Consider the following 15,732-nt stretch of genomic DNA (forward strand, 5'->3'; position numbering starts at 1 on the left):
AACCCAGGGCTTCCTCTGCCCCTCCCTGATGATTCATCCAACACACACACACACACACACACACACACACACACACACCTGCCTCTGCCAGAACAGATGATTGCTACACATGTGCAGAGCTGGATTTACTCAAGGCTTTTATATTTCCTTGGGGCCCCCTGGACAGTATAGAGGCCCCTGGAAATCTCCCCTGGAGCCCAGCTCCCTCCATCCAGGCCATCTCTGCTCTCCTGGGCTCTTGCCAAGGGATCTTGTGAGAACAGAAAATCTCTGCAGCCCAGCTCCCACCACCTCCTGGTGTGGTCAGGCCATGCAAATGTCTGAAATGGCACTAGGGTAGGGCATGATTTAGGCAAATTACTACAGCAATTGAAGAAGAGGGTGGAGATGAGAGGTGGCATCCTGACCAGTAGGTAGGTGACATTAAGGCCTATTACTGGCCCCTACATGCCATATATATATATATATATATATATATATATATATATATATATATATATATATATATATATATATATATATATATATATATTTTACAACCCCAGCCCACGTGCTTTCAAAAGGCAGTTTACCCAAAGCCATTCTGGCTCTGCTCTGATTTAAGTCAATAGGACGCTGCATTCCTTGACCAAAAACCTGTTAGCTACAGAATTTAAAACTTCTCTCTGCTTATAAGAACACAGATCAGGGGCTGGGGCTGGGGCTCAGTGGTAGAGTACTTGCCTAGCATGCATGAGGCACTGGGTTTGGTCCTGGGCTCCACATTTTTAAACAAATAAAATAAAAGTATATATATATATGTAAAACAAAACACAAATCACCCTGAAGAGGGGACTTTTGTGAATTTTATGCAGACCAAAAATTCCAACACCCAGGAGAATAGGAAAATTAAAAGCAAAGCAGACCTACTGAAGTGGCACCCCTTTTCTCCACAGAAAAGTCATAACTGGGCTTCTCCAGAAATCTTCACCATGGCTGATTTTAGGACTGTCAGCAAAAGAGTCTCTGCAAAAGAGTTCAATGTAGATAAATTTCCTATTTTCGTGTTGCCCTTTTACTTGGCCACTGGCCGGGAAGAAATCAGCACTGCAGGTGCTGGACACCCCCTTACTAGTTTCTCACAAACATGTATCCAGTATAGTAGTTTGTAAAAATGTGTAAACAAGGCCTCTGGCCTTGAGCTGGGCTTCACAGAGATGTCTACATTTCTAAGATAAGAGAAGTTACCACTTGGGCTCCATGGTAACAGCTGGCAGGAGGAGGAAAGAAAGGGGAATACCTTCTCCTTTAAGGACAATACCTTCTCAGGTATTGTCCTTAAAGGGTTAACTTGCCCAGAATAGTAAAGAAAAAGCTGCTTTTATGTGAACTTCTTCAGACTGTGAACTTCTGAGCCCCTCCCCTTACATGCTGGGTACAAAACTCTGAAACTCCCTGAGCTAGGGGTTCAGGGGATTTACTGATTACAGCAAAAGCTATGCCCTCTGAGCCTGGCTGCAGCCAAATAAAACTGTTTCCTGCTATCTTTGGTGCCTTGCCTCATCTGTCCCTACAACCCTACCATAAAATCTATAAAAGCAAAATCAAAAAATCAAGTTCCAGGTAGAATTAGTCAGCCTAGGCCAAGATGACCAAGAGTTGCGTTTAGATCTTTAACATCTCATTTTAATCTTATTATCATGGCAAAATTTCCCCTACCCCACCATGAGTTTCACTTCAGTACCTGTGGTAAGACCATGCAGTAGGGATTTTAAAATCTGATGCAGACCTACTGTCAATCAAAAGTTAAGAGGTCGGGGCTGGAGTTGTGGTTCAGTGGCAGTGTGCTGGCCTAGCACGTGTGAAGCACTGGGTTCGATCCTCAGCACTACATAAAAATAAATAAAATATAAAGGCATTATGCTCCTCTATAACTAAAAAAAAAAAATTTTAAAAATAGAGGTGGTCCTGTAATCCCATCTGCTCAGGAGGCTGAGGCAGGAGGATTGCTTGTTTAAAGCCAGCCTCATCAACTTAGTGAGGCTCTGAGCAAGACACTGTCTCTACATAAAAGGGGGGGGGCTGGGGATGTGATTCAGTGGTTAAGTGCCCCTGGATTCAATCTCTGGTACAAAAAAAAAATGAATTAAGAGGTGGTACCTGGACAAGACTTTCTAGAAACTTCTCTAAGACCCCCATAAACCTAGGGAACAAAGGAGTCCACCCTTTCCTTTTAGGACATCCTTCCTTTCTCCTCTGGTATACTTTGCTATACTTTTGTTACATTTTGTGTCCTGTTTCCTGTCTTGCTTGAAATTTTCACCTCTTAGTGTACAAGAGCCACAGGGTAACAAGATGACCTGCCCTATCCCCAAGGAGCTCATTGTCAATTTGGTGAACAGAGATGGTACAGAAATAGTGGTAATCCAGAATGAACAGTGCAATATAATGGAGGAGCCATGTGCCTTTGATTTTGTAGGGAGAAATAAATTTCCAAGCTGGGGGACTAGGGCAGGCTCCGAAGTGGAGGTGCCATTTGAATGGTCTTGAAGGATGGGGAAGGTTTTGACATGTGAAAAGAGAAAAGAGGAGAGAGTGCAGAGGAAGCCCAAGGGAGGGAACAGAAAGAACCAAGGCTAAGAGTCTGGTGAAGGGCTGGGCTAGTTGCGTTTTCGCATTCAGCAGACATTTATTGAATGTCTAGAGACCCAGAGAGCAAGACAGACATGCTCCTGTCTTACTGGAGCTTCTGGACAGACAGAGACAGGGCCGTGAACACACAATCAAATAAGGTGACAGTCCATCCTGGCAAAAGTAGAGGGCCTTGGCCAGAGGACTGAAGAGTCCAGTCAGTGGTCAGGATAGACAGAGAGTAAAATGGGCAGCAGTTAGTGCAATGGGTCCATAAAGACTGTTCTAAATGTAAACGCCACTCCATGAAATTAACCTGGAGAAAATTCCAAACACACCAGCCAACTCTTGTGTCCTGGAGCTGCTGGAAAAGGGAAGTGGGATGCACTGAGTGAAGGCTTCAGACTCAAGGGCTAAAAAGGGCACTGCCGCCAGGCGTGGTGGCGCGCGCACCTGTAATCCCAGTGGCTTGAGAGGCTGAGGCAGGAGGATCGCGAGTTCAAAGCCAGCCTCAGCAAAAAAACGAGGCACTAAGCAACCCTGTCTCTAAATAAAATTCAAAATAGGGCTGGGGATGTGGCTCAGTGGTTGAGTGCCCTGAGTTCAATCCCTGGTACCAAAAGGAAAAAAAAGCCGGGGGGGGGGGGGGTGGGCACCAGCAACCAGAAGGTCACAGACCAAACCAATAGCCTTGGTATTTTTCCATACCTGATAAACATACATAGTGATCAATGCACCTACCTGGCAGCCATATTAACCTCCAGACTAGCACACCTGAATGGCAATCTCCTATAGGGTTCCCTCTCGCCTGGTGAGAGCTCTATTTCTTTTCTTCTCATTTGCAAAAAAATCCTACTCTTTCATCTCATTCTCCATTGTCTGTGGGTTTTGTTCTTAAAATTCACAAGAACCGAACAGAAGTCACTGGCGGGGCGACTGGGGTCTGCTGCAAAGGTAAGCGGGCATTTCCTGCTGTGGAGAGCTGTAGCACCATCCCAACACAGGTCCCGCTCACGCTCACGCTGCCTAGGAACCAGGTCCCGCTGGCTGAGACCAGCCGCTAACACTGAAGGGCACCCCCAGCTGTGAAGAGCCCCTCCTGCAGCAAAGGGCTGTGACCCCGCCAGTGACTACAGCAACCGAGGCCGGGAGCCAGGTTTCTACAACACATTTTCAGGATCCTCTTCCCTGACATCCTTTGAAAGCATTGCCCACCTTTTTCAGTCCTTAGACGATGTGATTTCCAAGCCCCAACCTCTTTGCCACACTGTGTGTAAAAGCAAGAGGCCTGGGGCATGGATGCCACCTCACTAGAGAGTAAGGGACACAGGTAGCAGGCTCTCACCTGGCTCCTAAAGATCCTCCTTCCTCAGGAAAGCCACTGTCTTGAGGACCCAAGCTCATTTTCCAAGCCTCAACCAATTTTGGATTACTGTCCACCCCATACCGTCCCCCACACCACTCCCTGCCACCGACTTCATCCTATACATCGAGTCTCCCTCGGAGACACAGTGTCACAGGGCAGAAATGTACTAGAAGCTTGGGCTTTGGCTGTACAAATCCCCTCCTTGTGCAACTGGGCAGCTGCAGCCTTCTGGTCTACCAGGTCTGCAGGAGGAGGGGAGAGTGAGAGGAGCCTTCAGGGTTCAGTTCTAGACTTTGACTTTGTCCTGCAGGAAAAGGGGTGATAGCTGGGATTCACCCATGTGAAGAGGATGCTTAAAGCTTCAGGAAAAGATAGTGTCCTTGATGAGAAAATCTTGAGTGAGATGAGGATGAGTTTTGGAGGAAGAAGAGGGGGAAGCCAAAGAAAGAAAGAGCATCCAGAGGCAGAGAATGGAGAGGTAGCTGAATTTCAAAATGCCACAGGAATGAACTCAAATCCAGCACTTCTGGGAGGCTCAGGAGGGAAGGACTGAGGGAAAAGTCCTTGATTATTGGCAAATGCCCAGGTCAGGGAATTGCTTACCCAGGGATTGGTCCTGGCCAAGCAGATGAGTGGTTCTGTGGGATTCATATAAATCCCTGGGCACCTGCCCCACCCATGATTATAATGGAAGGGTAGGGAGTTTGGAGTCTGCCCCAATTTGTGATACTGATACAGGAGTGACTTTATGGGGAGGTAGTAGGATCAAAAAGACCAGATGGGAGCCGAGGAATCGTGTTCACCCCAGCATGCTTCCACTTCCGAGGGTCCTATAGAAAAATTAAGGGGGCTGGGGATGTGGCTCAAGTGGTAGCATGCTCGCCTGGCATGCGTGCAGCCCGGGTTCGATCCTTAGCACCACATACAAATAAAAATGTTGTATCCGCCAAAAAATAAAAAATAAATATTAAAAATTCTCTCTCTATCGCTCTATCTCTCTCACTCTCTCTTTAAAAAAAAAAAAAAAAAAGAAAAATTAAGGAGTTCTCTGGTGCGGGTCCAGCTCTACCCAACACTTTGAGACCAAATGAAATTTCTTCTCCTTGCCTGTGCTTGAGAGGCTCTGCCGGGGGGAGGCTGGAGGACTGTGGAATGGGGAGCATATCCCTGAAAGTCTAGAGAAGACCAGTGGGAAATGGATGGCAGATGGGGAGAGCAGAGGTGACGCTGGGCTGCCTTGGCAGTGAGCTTTGAACGTCCACCACCTTTAGCCCTCCTCACTCTCCTCACAGACTGGAGGGATACCTGGAGAGAATGGCAGGTACTGTCTCCTGTTTGTGTCTCCCCAGGACTTCATCTTGGACCAAGGCTCATTTCATTCACTTACTTAAATGAACCCAGCACTTATTGAGCTCTTTATGTACCCAGATTACTTAAGCTTCGAGAGTAGAGTAATGAATAGGACAGATGTGGACCTTTAGCCATATCGAGCCCCAGATTGTCAGTAAACACACTCCCTAAGTAATTAAGATTGTAACCTGTGCTTGAAGGGACATTATGAAAGCCTCTATCAGCAGACTAACTTAAGCTAAGGAGACTGGAAGACCTCCCTAAAGTGGAGAGCCTTAACCTGAGAACTTAAAGATGAACAAGAATTTTGCAATGAAGAATAGGAAAATAAGCATTCCAGGAACATACAAAGGATGTGCAAAGGCCCTAAGATAGGAAGGGGTTTGTCCTGTGTGGGGAATAGAAAGGAAGCTGGTGAGCTGAAGTGTAGACCCTGGGGGGAGAGTGGCATTTTGTAGGCTGTGTGAAGGATTTTGGACTTCACTACTGCAGGGAATGAAGCCATAGATCAATCAGACATTTGCTTTTAAAATATCACTCTGGCCACAGCCTCAGAGGGGCTTGATTGGGGCCCAGTGTGAACTGAAAAGGCAGGTGAGCGCTGACGAGCTTGGATGAGAGTGGAGATGGAGGGACGTGGTAAGTTACAGAGATTTAGGAGATAGAACCGACTCTGCGTGTCCTGCTTAAAATGTAACACAGACACTGTACCAGCCTGGGAAATGACCCATGTCTGTGATCCCAGCAACTCCAGAGGCTGAGGCAGGAGGACCTCGAGTTCAAGGCCAATCTCAGCAACTTAGCAAGATTCTGTCTCAAAATAAAAACTAAAGGGCTGGGGTTGTGGCTCAGTGACAGAGCGCTTGCCTCACACATGTGAGGCACTGGGTTTGATCCTCAGCACCACATAAAAATAAGTAAACAAAATCAAGATATCATGTCCATGTATAACTAAAAAATATATTTAATAAATAAATAAAAATAAGAATAAAAAGGACTAGGAATGTAATTCAGTGGTAAAGCACCCCTGGGCTCAATTCCAAATGCCAAAATAAATAAATTAATTAATCAATTGAAAGAAAATAAAAGACTCTATGTTATTCAGGCTAGATTTGAAATATAAAAATAAAATGCAGCTGGGTGCAGTGGCACACGCCTGTAACCCCAGGAACTCAGGCAGCTAAGGCAGAAGGAGGGCCCGTCTGAGGCCAGCCTCAGCAACTTAGCAAGACCCTGTCTCAAAATAAAAAATAAAAAGGACTGTGGATGTAGCCCCTCTGTGATAGAGTGTCCCTGGGTTTCATCCCCAGTTCCGAAAAAATAGATAGATAATAGATAATTGATAGATAGATAGATAGATAGATAGAATGCAGTAAAAGTAAAGCAAGAATGTTAATGGCTTAACATGACGAAACTAATGTCTAACTCAAGCAAAATCTCAGGAGAGGAGGATGGGGGAGGGACTTGCTCTGCAGAGTCACTTGGGGTCCCAGCTGGCAGATGGCCCCCATCTCATGGGGCCAACCTCGAGACACATGGTATCCCCAGAGACAGGGCCTGGGGCGAGGAAGTGGGTACAGTAGCTTATGTGGAAGTTGCTGCCAGGAAACCCTGGGGGAAGCAGACGTGATCCCCAGTCACCGCCATGGGCACCTAGGGCGCAATCTCTCGGGAACCTTGAGGACCACGTGGAGTCAGCAGCTCAGGAGAACAATGGATTATTTCCTCCCAGCCTCACTGTCCCTAGTAGGGCCCTAACTGGGTCCCCGCCTGCCTTAGGCCAAATGTAAACCCAGTGCTGGGATGACTGCAGCAGGTCGGGGACTTAGGTGAGCAGCCTGTGTCCTCCTTAGGTGAAGACCACATACTGGGGCTGGGGCGGAGCTCAAAGGTAGAGCTCTGCTTATCCTGCACAAGGTCCTGGGCTCAATCTCCAGCACCAAAAATAGACCTCGGGCCTCTGAAAACACAGCCTGACGACACTTGAGTGCCCCCCGGCAGCTGCATCTGCCATGGGCTCCTGCCTCCTCCACTGCCCCGAGCTCTGGCTGCTCCACCAGTTGCTGGGTGACTCTCCTATGCAAATCGGGCATTTTCCTAAAGGTACAGGCAGGCACTCTCCCCAGGGGCCCCCTTTGCATGACCTAATACAAACTTTCGAAGACACTGCTGAGGCTCAGGTGTGGAGAGGATTGTTCTTACTGCTGTAATGTTGTAACCATCGTCTGCAGAGAGCCCATGCTGGGCCTGGCACTGTGCTGAGTGCTTCACCTGCATCCTCCTACAGCACCCTCACAACCCCCTGAGAGGTGGTCTATCATTCTCCCCATTTCACAGATGAGAAGGCTGGGGCCCCCACAGATTAAATACTTAAATACTTGCCCAAAAGTCCCTGGCTACTATGGGGCACGATTAAAATTTGAACCTGGGTCACCAGTTAGGTTGCTCTCAACCACTCTGGGATGCAGTTTTCACTAAGGGACAACAAGTGAGCAGGCAGGGCCTTGAGTCAGACTCTGTGGACAGTGAGGGACAGCACAAGTGAAGGTGAGGTGTCCAGGATGCTGTAACAAGATAACACAGAATTGCCTCAAACCACACATGTTTATTTCCCATAGTTCAGAGGCTGAAAGTCTAAGACCAGGGTGTCAGCAGGGTTGGGTTCTGGTGAAGGCCTCCTTTCCAGTCATAGAAGGCCACTTTGTTACTGTGTCCCCACCTGGTAAAGAAAAGGTAAGAGAGTTCTCTGGAGTCTCTTTATAATGGCACTAATCCCTCCATGAGAGCTCTACCCTCATGACCTAACTACCTTCCCCAAACCCCACCACCTAATACCATTATGTTGAGGGTTAGGATTCTGACTTGCCAATGTAGGGGGACAAATGTTCAATGCATAGCGTCCCAGGCAGCCTGTGTCCCTTCTTTGCCATGGACAACAACCAGCTCTCTGGCCTCAGCTGGTGCTCATAAGGCCACACCATCCTTCCCACCCCCACCCCCCCAACCTGCCCGGCCCGTCTGCCCTTCAGAGGAAACACCTGTTCCTAACACTCTTCACCTCTTCACCTCCTGGGTCCTACCATGATGACATCGGTTTATGACACTAGGACAAACAGGGGATTTGGAGACATCCACATAGAACTTAGTGAAAAACAAAACAAAACGATCATCTTATATAATTATCATAAAAATAAACAAAGTATTAGGAAATGTGTTAAATACTGAGTTTCTATAAAATATCCAAATTAAATCTTTTAAACTTCTCAAAACAAAAAGTTGAGGTTGCTTCAGTAAGCACATTTTGGGGGGAGTTACCAAGGATTGAACTCAGGAGCACTAGACTGCTGAGCCACATCCCCAGTCCTATTTTGTATTTTATTTAGAGACAGGGTCTCACTGAGTTGCTTAGCGTCTCCCTTTTGCTGAGACTGGCTTTGAACTCACAATCCTCCTGCCTCAGCTTCCTGAGCCAGTGGGATTACAGGTATGCACCACCACACTTGGAACTTTGTGTGTGTGTGTGTGTGTGTGTGTGTGGTATTGAGGCACTCAACCATGGAGCCACATCCCCATCCCATTTTATATTTTATTTAGAGGTAGGATCTTGCTAAGTTGCTTAAAGTCTTGCTAAGTTGCTCAGGCTGACTTTGAACTTGTGATCCTCCTACCTCAGCCTCCTTGCCATTGGAATTACAGACATTCACCACCTGGCCGTGTGAGCACATTTTTCAATATCAGACTTTTTGGGGAAGGGGTAACTGGGGATTGAACCCAGGGTCACTTACCCAATAAGCCACATCCCCAGCCCTTTTTTATGTTTTTTTTTTAATATTTATTTTTAGTTGTAGTTAGACACAATACTTTTATTTATTTATTTATTTATTTTGTGGTGCTGATGATAGAACCCAGGGCCTGGCACGTGCTAGGTGAGCGCTCTACCGCTGAGCCACAACCCCAGTCCATTATGTTTTATTTTGAGACAGGGTCTTGCTAGGTCCTTAGGGTCTCACTATGTTGCTGAGGTTGGTCTCAGACTTGCAATCCTCTTGCCTCAGCTTCCTGAATCACTGGGATTACAGGCATGCACCCCCACATCCAGCAATATCAGACTTTTCTTTCTTTCTTCTTTCTTTCTTTCTTTCTTTCTCTCTTTCTTTCTTTCTCTCTTTCTTTCTTTCTAATAGTACTGGGAATTGAACCCAGGTCCTTGCACATCCTAGGCAAGTATTTTACCACTGAGCTACACCACCAGCCCTTATGTCAAAGATTTTAAAATAACATTGCAGTTAGAATTTGCAGGGCATAAATATGAGGGTAGGCACCTTAGATACCACTAAACAGGGACATTGCTACAGGGAGCTATGTCCAACAAAGATAGGCATGATAGAGATTCTAGATAGCTACCTGGGGCCACCCCTCCTGGTTTCCGGAGCTATCCCAGGCCAATCCCATCCCCACCCGCCACTCCTGGGGCTGTGTGCCAGGCCCCAGCTGCAGCTCGGACCTTTTGCTGGCCATGCCTGCAATGGGCCAGTGCACATCAATGGTTGCCTCCTTTGCTTGATCTCCTTCATCCTCATCCCCACCAAGAGGTGTCCCGGGTGAGCCCTGACAAGGGTCCTCTAGGGGCTACCAGCCTAAGGGCTCTGGTTGTCCCAGAGCAACATTTTCCTCATCTGTATCCTATTTGTGAGACCACCTGGATTAGTAGAACAGGGGGCCTTGATAGAGAAAAGCCAAAAACCCACTGCCTTGACTTCTCTTCAACCCTGTACTCTAGCCCTGTGAGAGGGCTAGCCTGGGCTCCTATCCCACCTCCCCACCTACAAGCTGGGTAACCTTTAGCTTACCTTCTCTGAGCCTCAGTCCCCACCTCTGTAAAATGGGACAGTGCCTGTCCCACAGGGTTTCTCTGAGTTCAAGATTCAGGATAAAGAGAGAGAAATACTGAATCTTAAAGGAAATACCCATTAGCCGTCGAGATACAAAAAGCACAGTTGTAAATCTTGGCCCATGCCCCTGTAAAATGAGGAAAATACACAAGTGCAGGAAAAATTGGCGTGAAATTGTGCAGCTCCACCTTGGATCCACCTCCAGTTCATCCCCTGATACAGCCCTTCTATACAGGAGAGACCCCCCGCCCAAGGTACTCTCAAGACAGCCCACATTCCCCCTTAAATGTAGATCTACCTTCCTAAATAAACCTCCATCTATGCCTTTCCTTGTGCTGAAATTCTTTTCTATCACATATGCCAAGAACCTCCCTGGTCCTGAGTTAGGTTCCCCCTCTCCTCAGGGAACCTCCCGGACCCTTCTCCAGAGACTTCTCTTGCCTAGAGCTTCACACTGGGAAGGCCCGGTCAACGCTGTTTTTGTCAACTTTACAGATACAAAGCCCACTAATGAGGTTCCATGCACGCCTACAGGCACTGATGCGAGCCACAGCAAGCTCATGCCTGGGCACAAACATGGGGAGGCACAGATCTGTGGGCCCCGTGGAGACACCCTGTCTGGGTTCTGCCTCACCCCCACCCCCACCCCTTGCCCCAGACAGGAACCATCCAGTTGGAGCCAGATCTGACCTGCCCTTCTGGGAGAGCTGTGGACATCAAAGGGAGCCCATCAAGCCCCTCCCCTTTGATGAGTAGAGGGAGGAGGCCCTCATCCTGCAGACACTATGGAGGCCCAGGCTCCAGGCAGGAAGCACCCCCACCAACCCCTTAACTTTTTTATCTGGGGACAGAGCTGGGAGGTGGAGGCAGGAAAGGATTCGCCATCCGCAACCCACATGCAGCGCACACAGAGGCACAGGCAGGTCTGACACGAAGGTACCTGCACACCACAGCTCCCTGCCCAGGCAGCCTGTCCACTACAGGTCCTCCGACTTCAAATCCAGGACATTTTACTCCATGCCATGCCCACAATTACACCATGTCCACCACCACCACTGCCATCCTCATGGTGACCAACATCACCTCCCAACCCTTCCCATCTCCCTGACCCCCGCTGCAGACACCCCACCACTGCCATCCCCACATCAGCAGACCATCACTGTGTAACTGATGGAGGTGGCCCTGGGATCCTGATGCAGTGTGGAGGAAAGACATGCAGAGGGAGGGTGACATGCTTCCCAGGAACCTAGAGGCCTCTGCAGCACCAGGGACTCCCTCAAACTCCACCCTGATGGACACACTGTCTTCCCAGCCTGTGCCCTCCCCTTCCCCACCCTCCCACACTCACAGAGAGCTGGTCCCCATCAGGTGAGGCCCTTGTGGCTTCCTAGCGCCGGAGGCAGCTGGGGAGAGACAGGAATCAGGGAGGGGTGGGGAAGGGAGGGGCACAACCCTGGCTGAACCCACAGGATTGGCCAAGCTGCACCCTCTTGGCCAGCACCTGACCAGAAGGTTCCTCAAAGCGACAGTGACCTCAGCCTCTGCCCTGAGCTCTGCCGATCCCAGCTGGGAGGGCTGAGTCATGAGGTGGACGCCCAGTGGTCAGGGAGGGCTGCAGGAGCCTTTTTGGAGGCAACAGTGAGGTGGGGAAAGGCCGCAGGGCCCTGTGGGGGACACGATGGACAAGTTCCGGATGATCTTTCAGTTCCTGCAGTCCAACCAGGAGTCCTTCATGAATGGCATCTGTGGCATCATGGCGCTGGCCAGCGCCCAGATGTACTCAGCCTTCGACTTCAACTGTCCCTGCCTGCCAGGCTACAACACAGCCTACAGCGCAGGCATCCTGCTGGCACCTCCCCTGGTGCTCTTCCTGCTCGGCCTGGTCATGAACAACAACGTGTCCATGCTGGCTGAAGAGTGGAAGCGACCCCCTGGCCGCAGGGCCAAGGACCCTGCCGTGCTGCGCTACATGTTCTGCTCCATGGCCCAGCGAGCCCTCATTGCACCTGTCGTCTGGGTGGCCGTCACACTGCTCGATGGCAAGTGCTTCCTCTGTGCCTTCTGCACTGCTGTGCCCGTGGCTGCCCTGGGCAATGGCAGCCTGACACCTGGACTGTCTGCTCCCGAGCTTGCCCGCCTGCTGGCTCGGGTGCCCTGCCCCGAGATCTATGATGGCGACTGGCTGCTGGCCCGTGAGGTGGCCGTGCGCTACCTGCGCTGCATCTCCCAGGTGAGGGGGCCGGGTCTGCTCACAGACCAGAGTCCCTCTTGGAAGGCCCTGTTCCCCCAACTCTCAAAATGGGGTTCCCCCCGGATGGAGTGGGAGAGGGGGGACATTTCCCCAGTCGAGACTGAAAGCAGAGCCAATGAACTTTCTCTGAGACTGGGCCACCTGGAGAAAGTGCTATGGCTCTCTCAGTGTAGCAGATTTGTCCTCTGTCCTGAGGTCCCTAAAGAGGATCCAGTAGCTCAGCTGACCCCATCTCCTCCATCCTGAGCTCTGAGCTTAGAAGCTGAGGGAATTTGCATCATTTTCTCTTTCAGCCTGGGCCTTGGAGAGCTGGTGGGTGGCTGGGCCATTTGGGTATATTTCCCTGGCAAATGCCCCTATCTGGCACCTCCCTGCTCAGAGAGTGGGAGCTGAGGGTCTGGGTGTCTTGGAAGGGAGCACGTGGGTAAGGGAGATCCACAGTTGGGATACGAATTAAAGGACCACTCTGTTAGCCCTTTGATGGTCAGTCAAGGAGAGGGGCAGGAGGCTGGGCCTGCCCTGGAAGGCTTGGAGAAATATGCACATTCTGCTCTGGTGAGTGCAAACCCCCCCCGCCCCGGGCTCCCCTCTGCAGCTGGGACCCTTCTCCAATGAGGCCTCCCTCACCACCCAGATGCCACCTGTGAGTCTCCCACTGTGAGTACCCAAACCGAGCTCTGTTTCTCTCCCAGACAGACCAGTGTCTCCACTCCTATGGGCACTTGTCCCACCACCCCAGGCCTTAGGGTCTAAGCAGCTGTTCCTTTACCTGACCTTTAAATTACCACATCATAAGCTGAAAGGGCCTCCAGAGGCCATGGCTGCCTGGCCTATAGATACATTTCATTTGGCCTTCAGAATTTTAACTCTAAAGTCACCTTTAGAATTAATTGGCTTCCTCTAAAACTCAGAATTTTTTTATATAAAAATCACATTTCCAAGTTCATTTGAAACATCTGAAGATCCAGCTCCTCTGGGCACACACTTGCTCATTGAGCAGCCTGAGGGCCCCCCGCCCCCCTCACCCCCCAACCACATGCTCTGCAGCTCCTGGCCTGGCCCCCTGGGATAGGTATTTGCATTTGCCCCTCATCCCGGGTCTGACCTGTCCAATGCTGCTGCGTGCAGCTGGGGGCCCAGGTGGGGCCTTCAGCGCCCTCACAGTACTGACAGAGCAGAGCTGGAGACAAGGGTCCAGTTTTTCAGCCGAGTTTAAGAGCTTGTCCAGGGCTTCTCTGGGACCCCTGAGGCCTCAGCTCCACCCACGTGGAGAAGAGGCTCACCTGGTGCAGGTTTCAGTAGCAGGAGCTAAAGGAGAGGCACAGAACTCTGAGGAAGAAGGGCCACTATGGCCTAAGGAGGTGAAGAAGCTTTCTCGAAGGAAGAGGCATGGTCCTGAGGGCCTATTGGAATGGTGGTGGCTAAAAGTTAGTGGGTGCTATGTATGTACCAGGCGCTATTAAGTCTATTACCTCTTTTAGTCCTCATGGGAACTATGAGATAGGTGCTATCACTAGCCCCATCTTACAGGCGGGCCACAGAGTAGTCAGGTTGTGCGACTCTTGGTCAGCTACTGAGCAGTGCAGACAGGATTCAAACCAGGCCGACTCACTCCAGGGTCTGGAGTTTACCTCTGTGCACGAGGACCCAGCCAACAAAGCAGGTGCCTCACACAAGCTCTCGTTCCCAAGAGGTGGGTATATCCATGCCCATTTTGCAGATGAGGAAACAGAGGAGGCCAAGAGGTGAAGTGAAGTCACTTGTCCAGTTCCTGCTCTCCTCACTAAAGGCTCCAGAGAGTGCTTTGGGGGTTTGTACAGGTTCGGAGGCAGGAAGCCTAACGCTTCCCTCTTCCCGCAGGCACTAGGCTGGTCCTTCGTGCTGCTGACTACACTGCTGGCGTTTGTGGTGCGCTCCGTGAGGCCCTGCTTCACACAGGCTGCTTTCCTCAAGAGCAAGTACTGGTCCCACTACATCGACATTGAGCGCAAGCTCTTTGATGAAACGTGCACAGAGCACGCCAAGGCCTTCGCCAAGGTCTGCATCCAGCAGTTCTTCGAAGCCATGAACCATGACCTGGAGCTGGGTCACGCTCACGGGCCACTGGCCACAGCAACCTCTCCATCCGCCTCCCACAGCCCCACCGAGGGTACTGAGGAAGAGAGGGAAAAGCTGCGTGGCATCACCGACCAAGGTGCCATCAACAGGCTGCTGACCAGTTGGCACAAATGCAAACCACCACTGCGGCTGGGCCAGGAGCCTCTGATGGGCAATGGCTGGGCTGGGGGCGGGCCTCGGCCTCCACGCAAGGAGGTGGCCACCTACTTCAGCAAAGTGTGAGCTGTGGCTGGCTTAGGAAACAGCTCTCAGACCCTCGAACAAGATAGAGAAATGAAGGCTTTAGGTGCTGCACAGCAGGTCTCAGGAACAGGCCCACATGTCCAGGCACTCACTTGTCCTTTTAGGAAAGGAATTGTGGAGCTAGAAGGGGGCCTCTTTCCTCCAGCTTTGACATTGCCCTGGGGCAGTGGGCCCATAAGCAGTATTAGTTCAGAAGTGTTCAGAACTGACTTGGGGAGACAGACGGCTGGCCCCTGACCACCTTCCCAGGCCACTTCTAAAGCTGCTTCTTTCATGGTGGCTCACTACCTCCTCTCAGGCCTCACAGGCTGGTCTGCCCCTGCATCCTCTGTTGTCTATGACTTTTGAGGAGCTCAGGACTCAGGAACCAGGAGGACATCCAGCCCTCTTGTGATATTGGCCAGAATCTTTTGGGTGAGTGGGCCAAGGTGGCAGGTGATAAGACAATATGCTGAGAGTTAAGTCCAGGGAGGAGATGCCAGGGTTTGTGGTTACTACGGAGGTCACTAGACGAATATCGAGGTGAACTCCATGTTAACTAGCACCAAGCTTGAAACACTCCCCGTGGAGGGGTGCTTGGAGACCACACTAACACCTGCCTCATGCCCAGATCTCAGGGGGAAATCACACCACCCCCAGATGTCTCCTGTTAGAAACAGAAGGGGAAGCCTCCCATTTTCTCAAGGGGGCTCTAAAGCACTAAGAAGTTCTGCCCTGAGGTGGGATGAGGAGGGAGAGGAGCTGCCTAAGTGGAAATAGCTCACACTGCAGAGCGGGGCAGAACTGGGTCAATGCTGTGCTCTACTATTTACAAACTGTGTTCTGGGCCAGGTGACTCATTTTCTGTGCCTTGGTTTCCTCAATTGTACAATGGGGACAAGGGCCCTTAACTCGAGATGGTT

At 50.3% G+C, this 15,732-nt stretch overlaps 1 protein-coding gene across 1 annotated transcript; it reads left to right on the forward strand.

Moving 5' to 3' along the window:
• The first annotated feature begins 11,896 nt into the window (after positions 1 to 11,896).
• On the forward strand, positions 11,897 to 14,809 carry Calhm1 (calcium homeostasis modulator 1). Its single transcript, XM_027929880.2, has 2 exons — positions 11,897 to 12,448; positions 14,330 to 14,809. The coding sequence occupies exons 1-2, from the start codon at positions 11,897 to 11,899 to the stop codon at positions 14,807 to 14,809; spliced, it is 1,032 nt and encodes a 343-aa protein (XP_027785681.1).
• Positions 14,810 to 15,732: the final 923 nt, after the last annotated feature.

The sequence above is a fragment of the Marmota flaviventris genome, chromosome 4, assembly GCF_047511675.1.
Source record: "Marmota flaviventris isolate mMarFla1 chromosome 4, mMarFla1.hap1, whole genome shotgun sequence".
In the NCBI taxonomy this organism is placed as follows: Eukaryota; Metazoa; Chordata; class Mammalia; order Rodentia; family Sciuridae; genus Marmota; species Marmota flaviventris.

Excerpts from the sequence above, each read along its gene's own strand:
- Calhm1 (XM_027929880.2), top strand. The coding sequence starts at position 11,897 with ATGGACAAGTTCCGGATGATCTTTCAGTTCCTGCAGTCCAACCAGGAG. Across the intron at positions 12,449-14,329 it reads ACCTGCGCTGCATCTCCCAG|GCACTAGGCTGGTCCTTCGT; the intron begins GTGAGGGGGCCG and ends CTCTTCCCGCAG.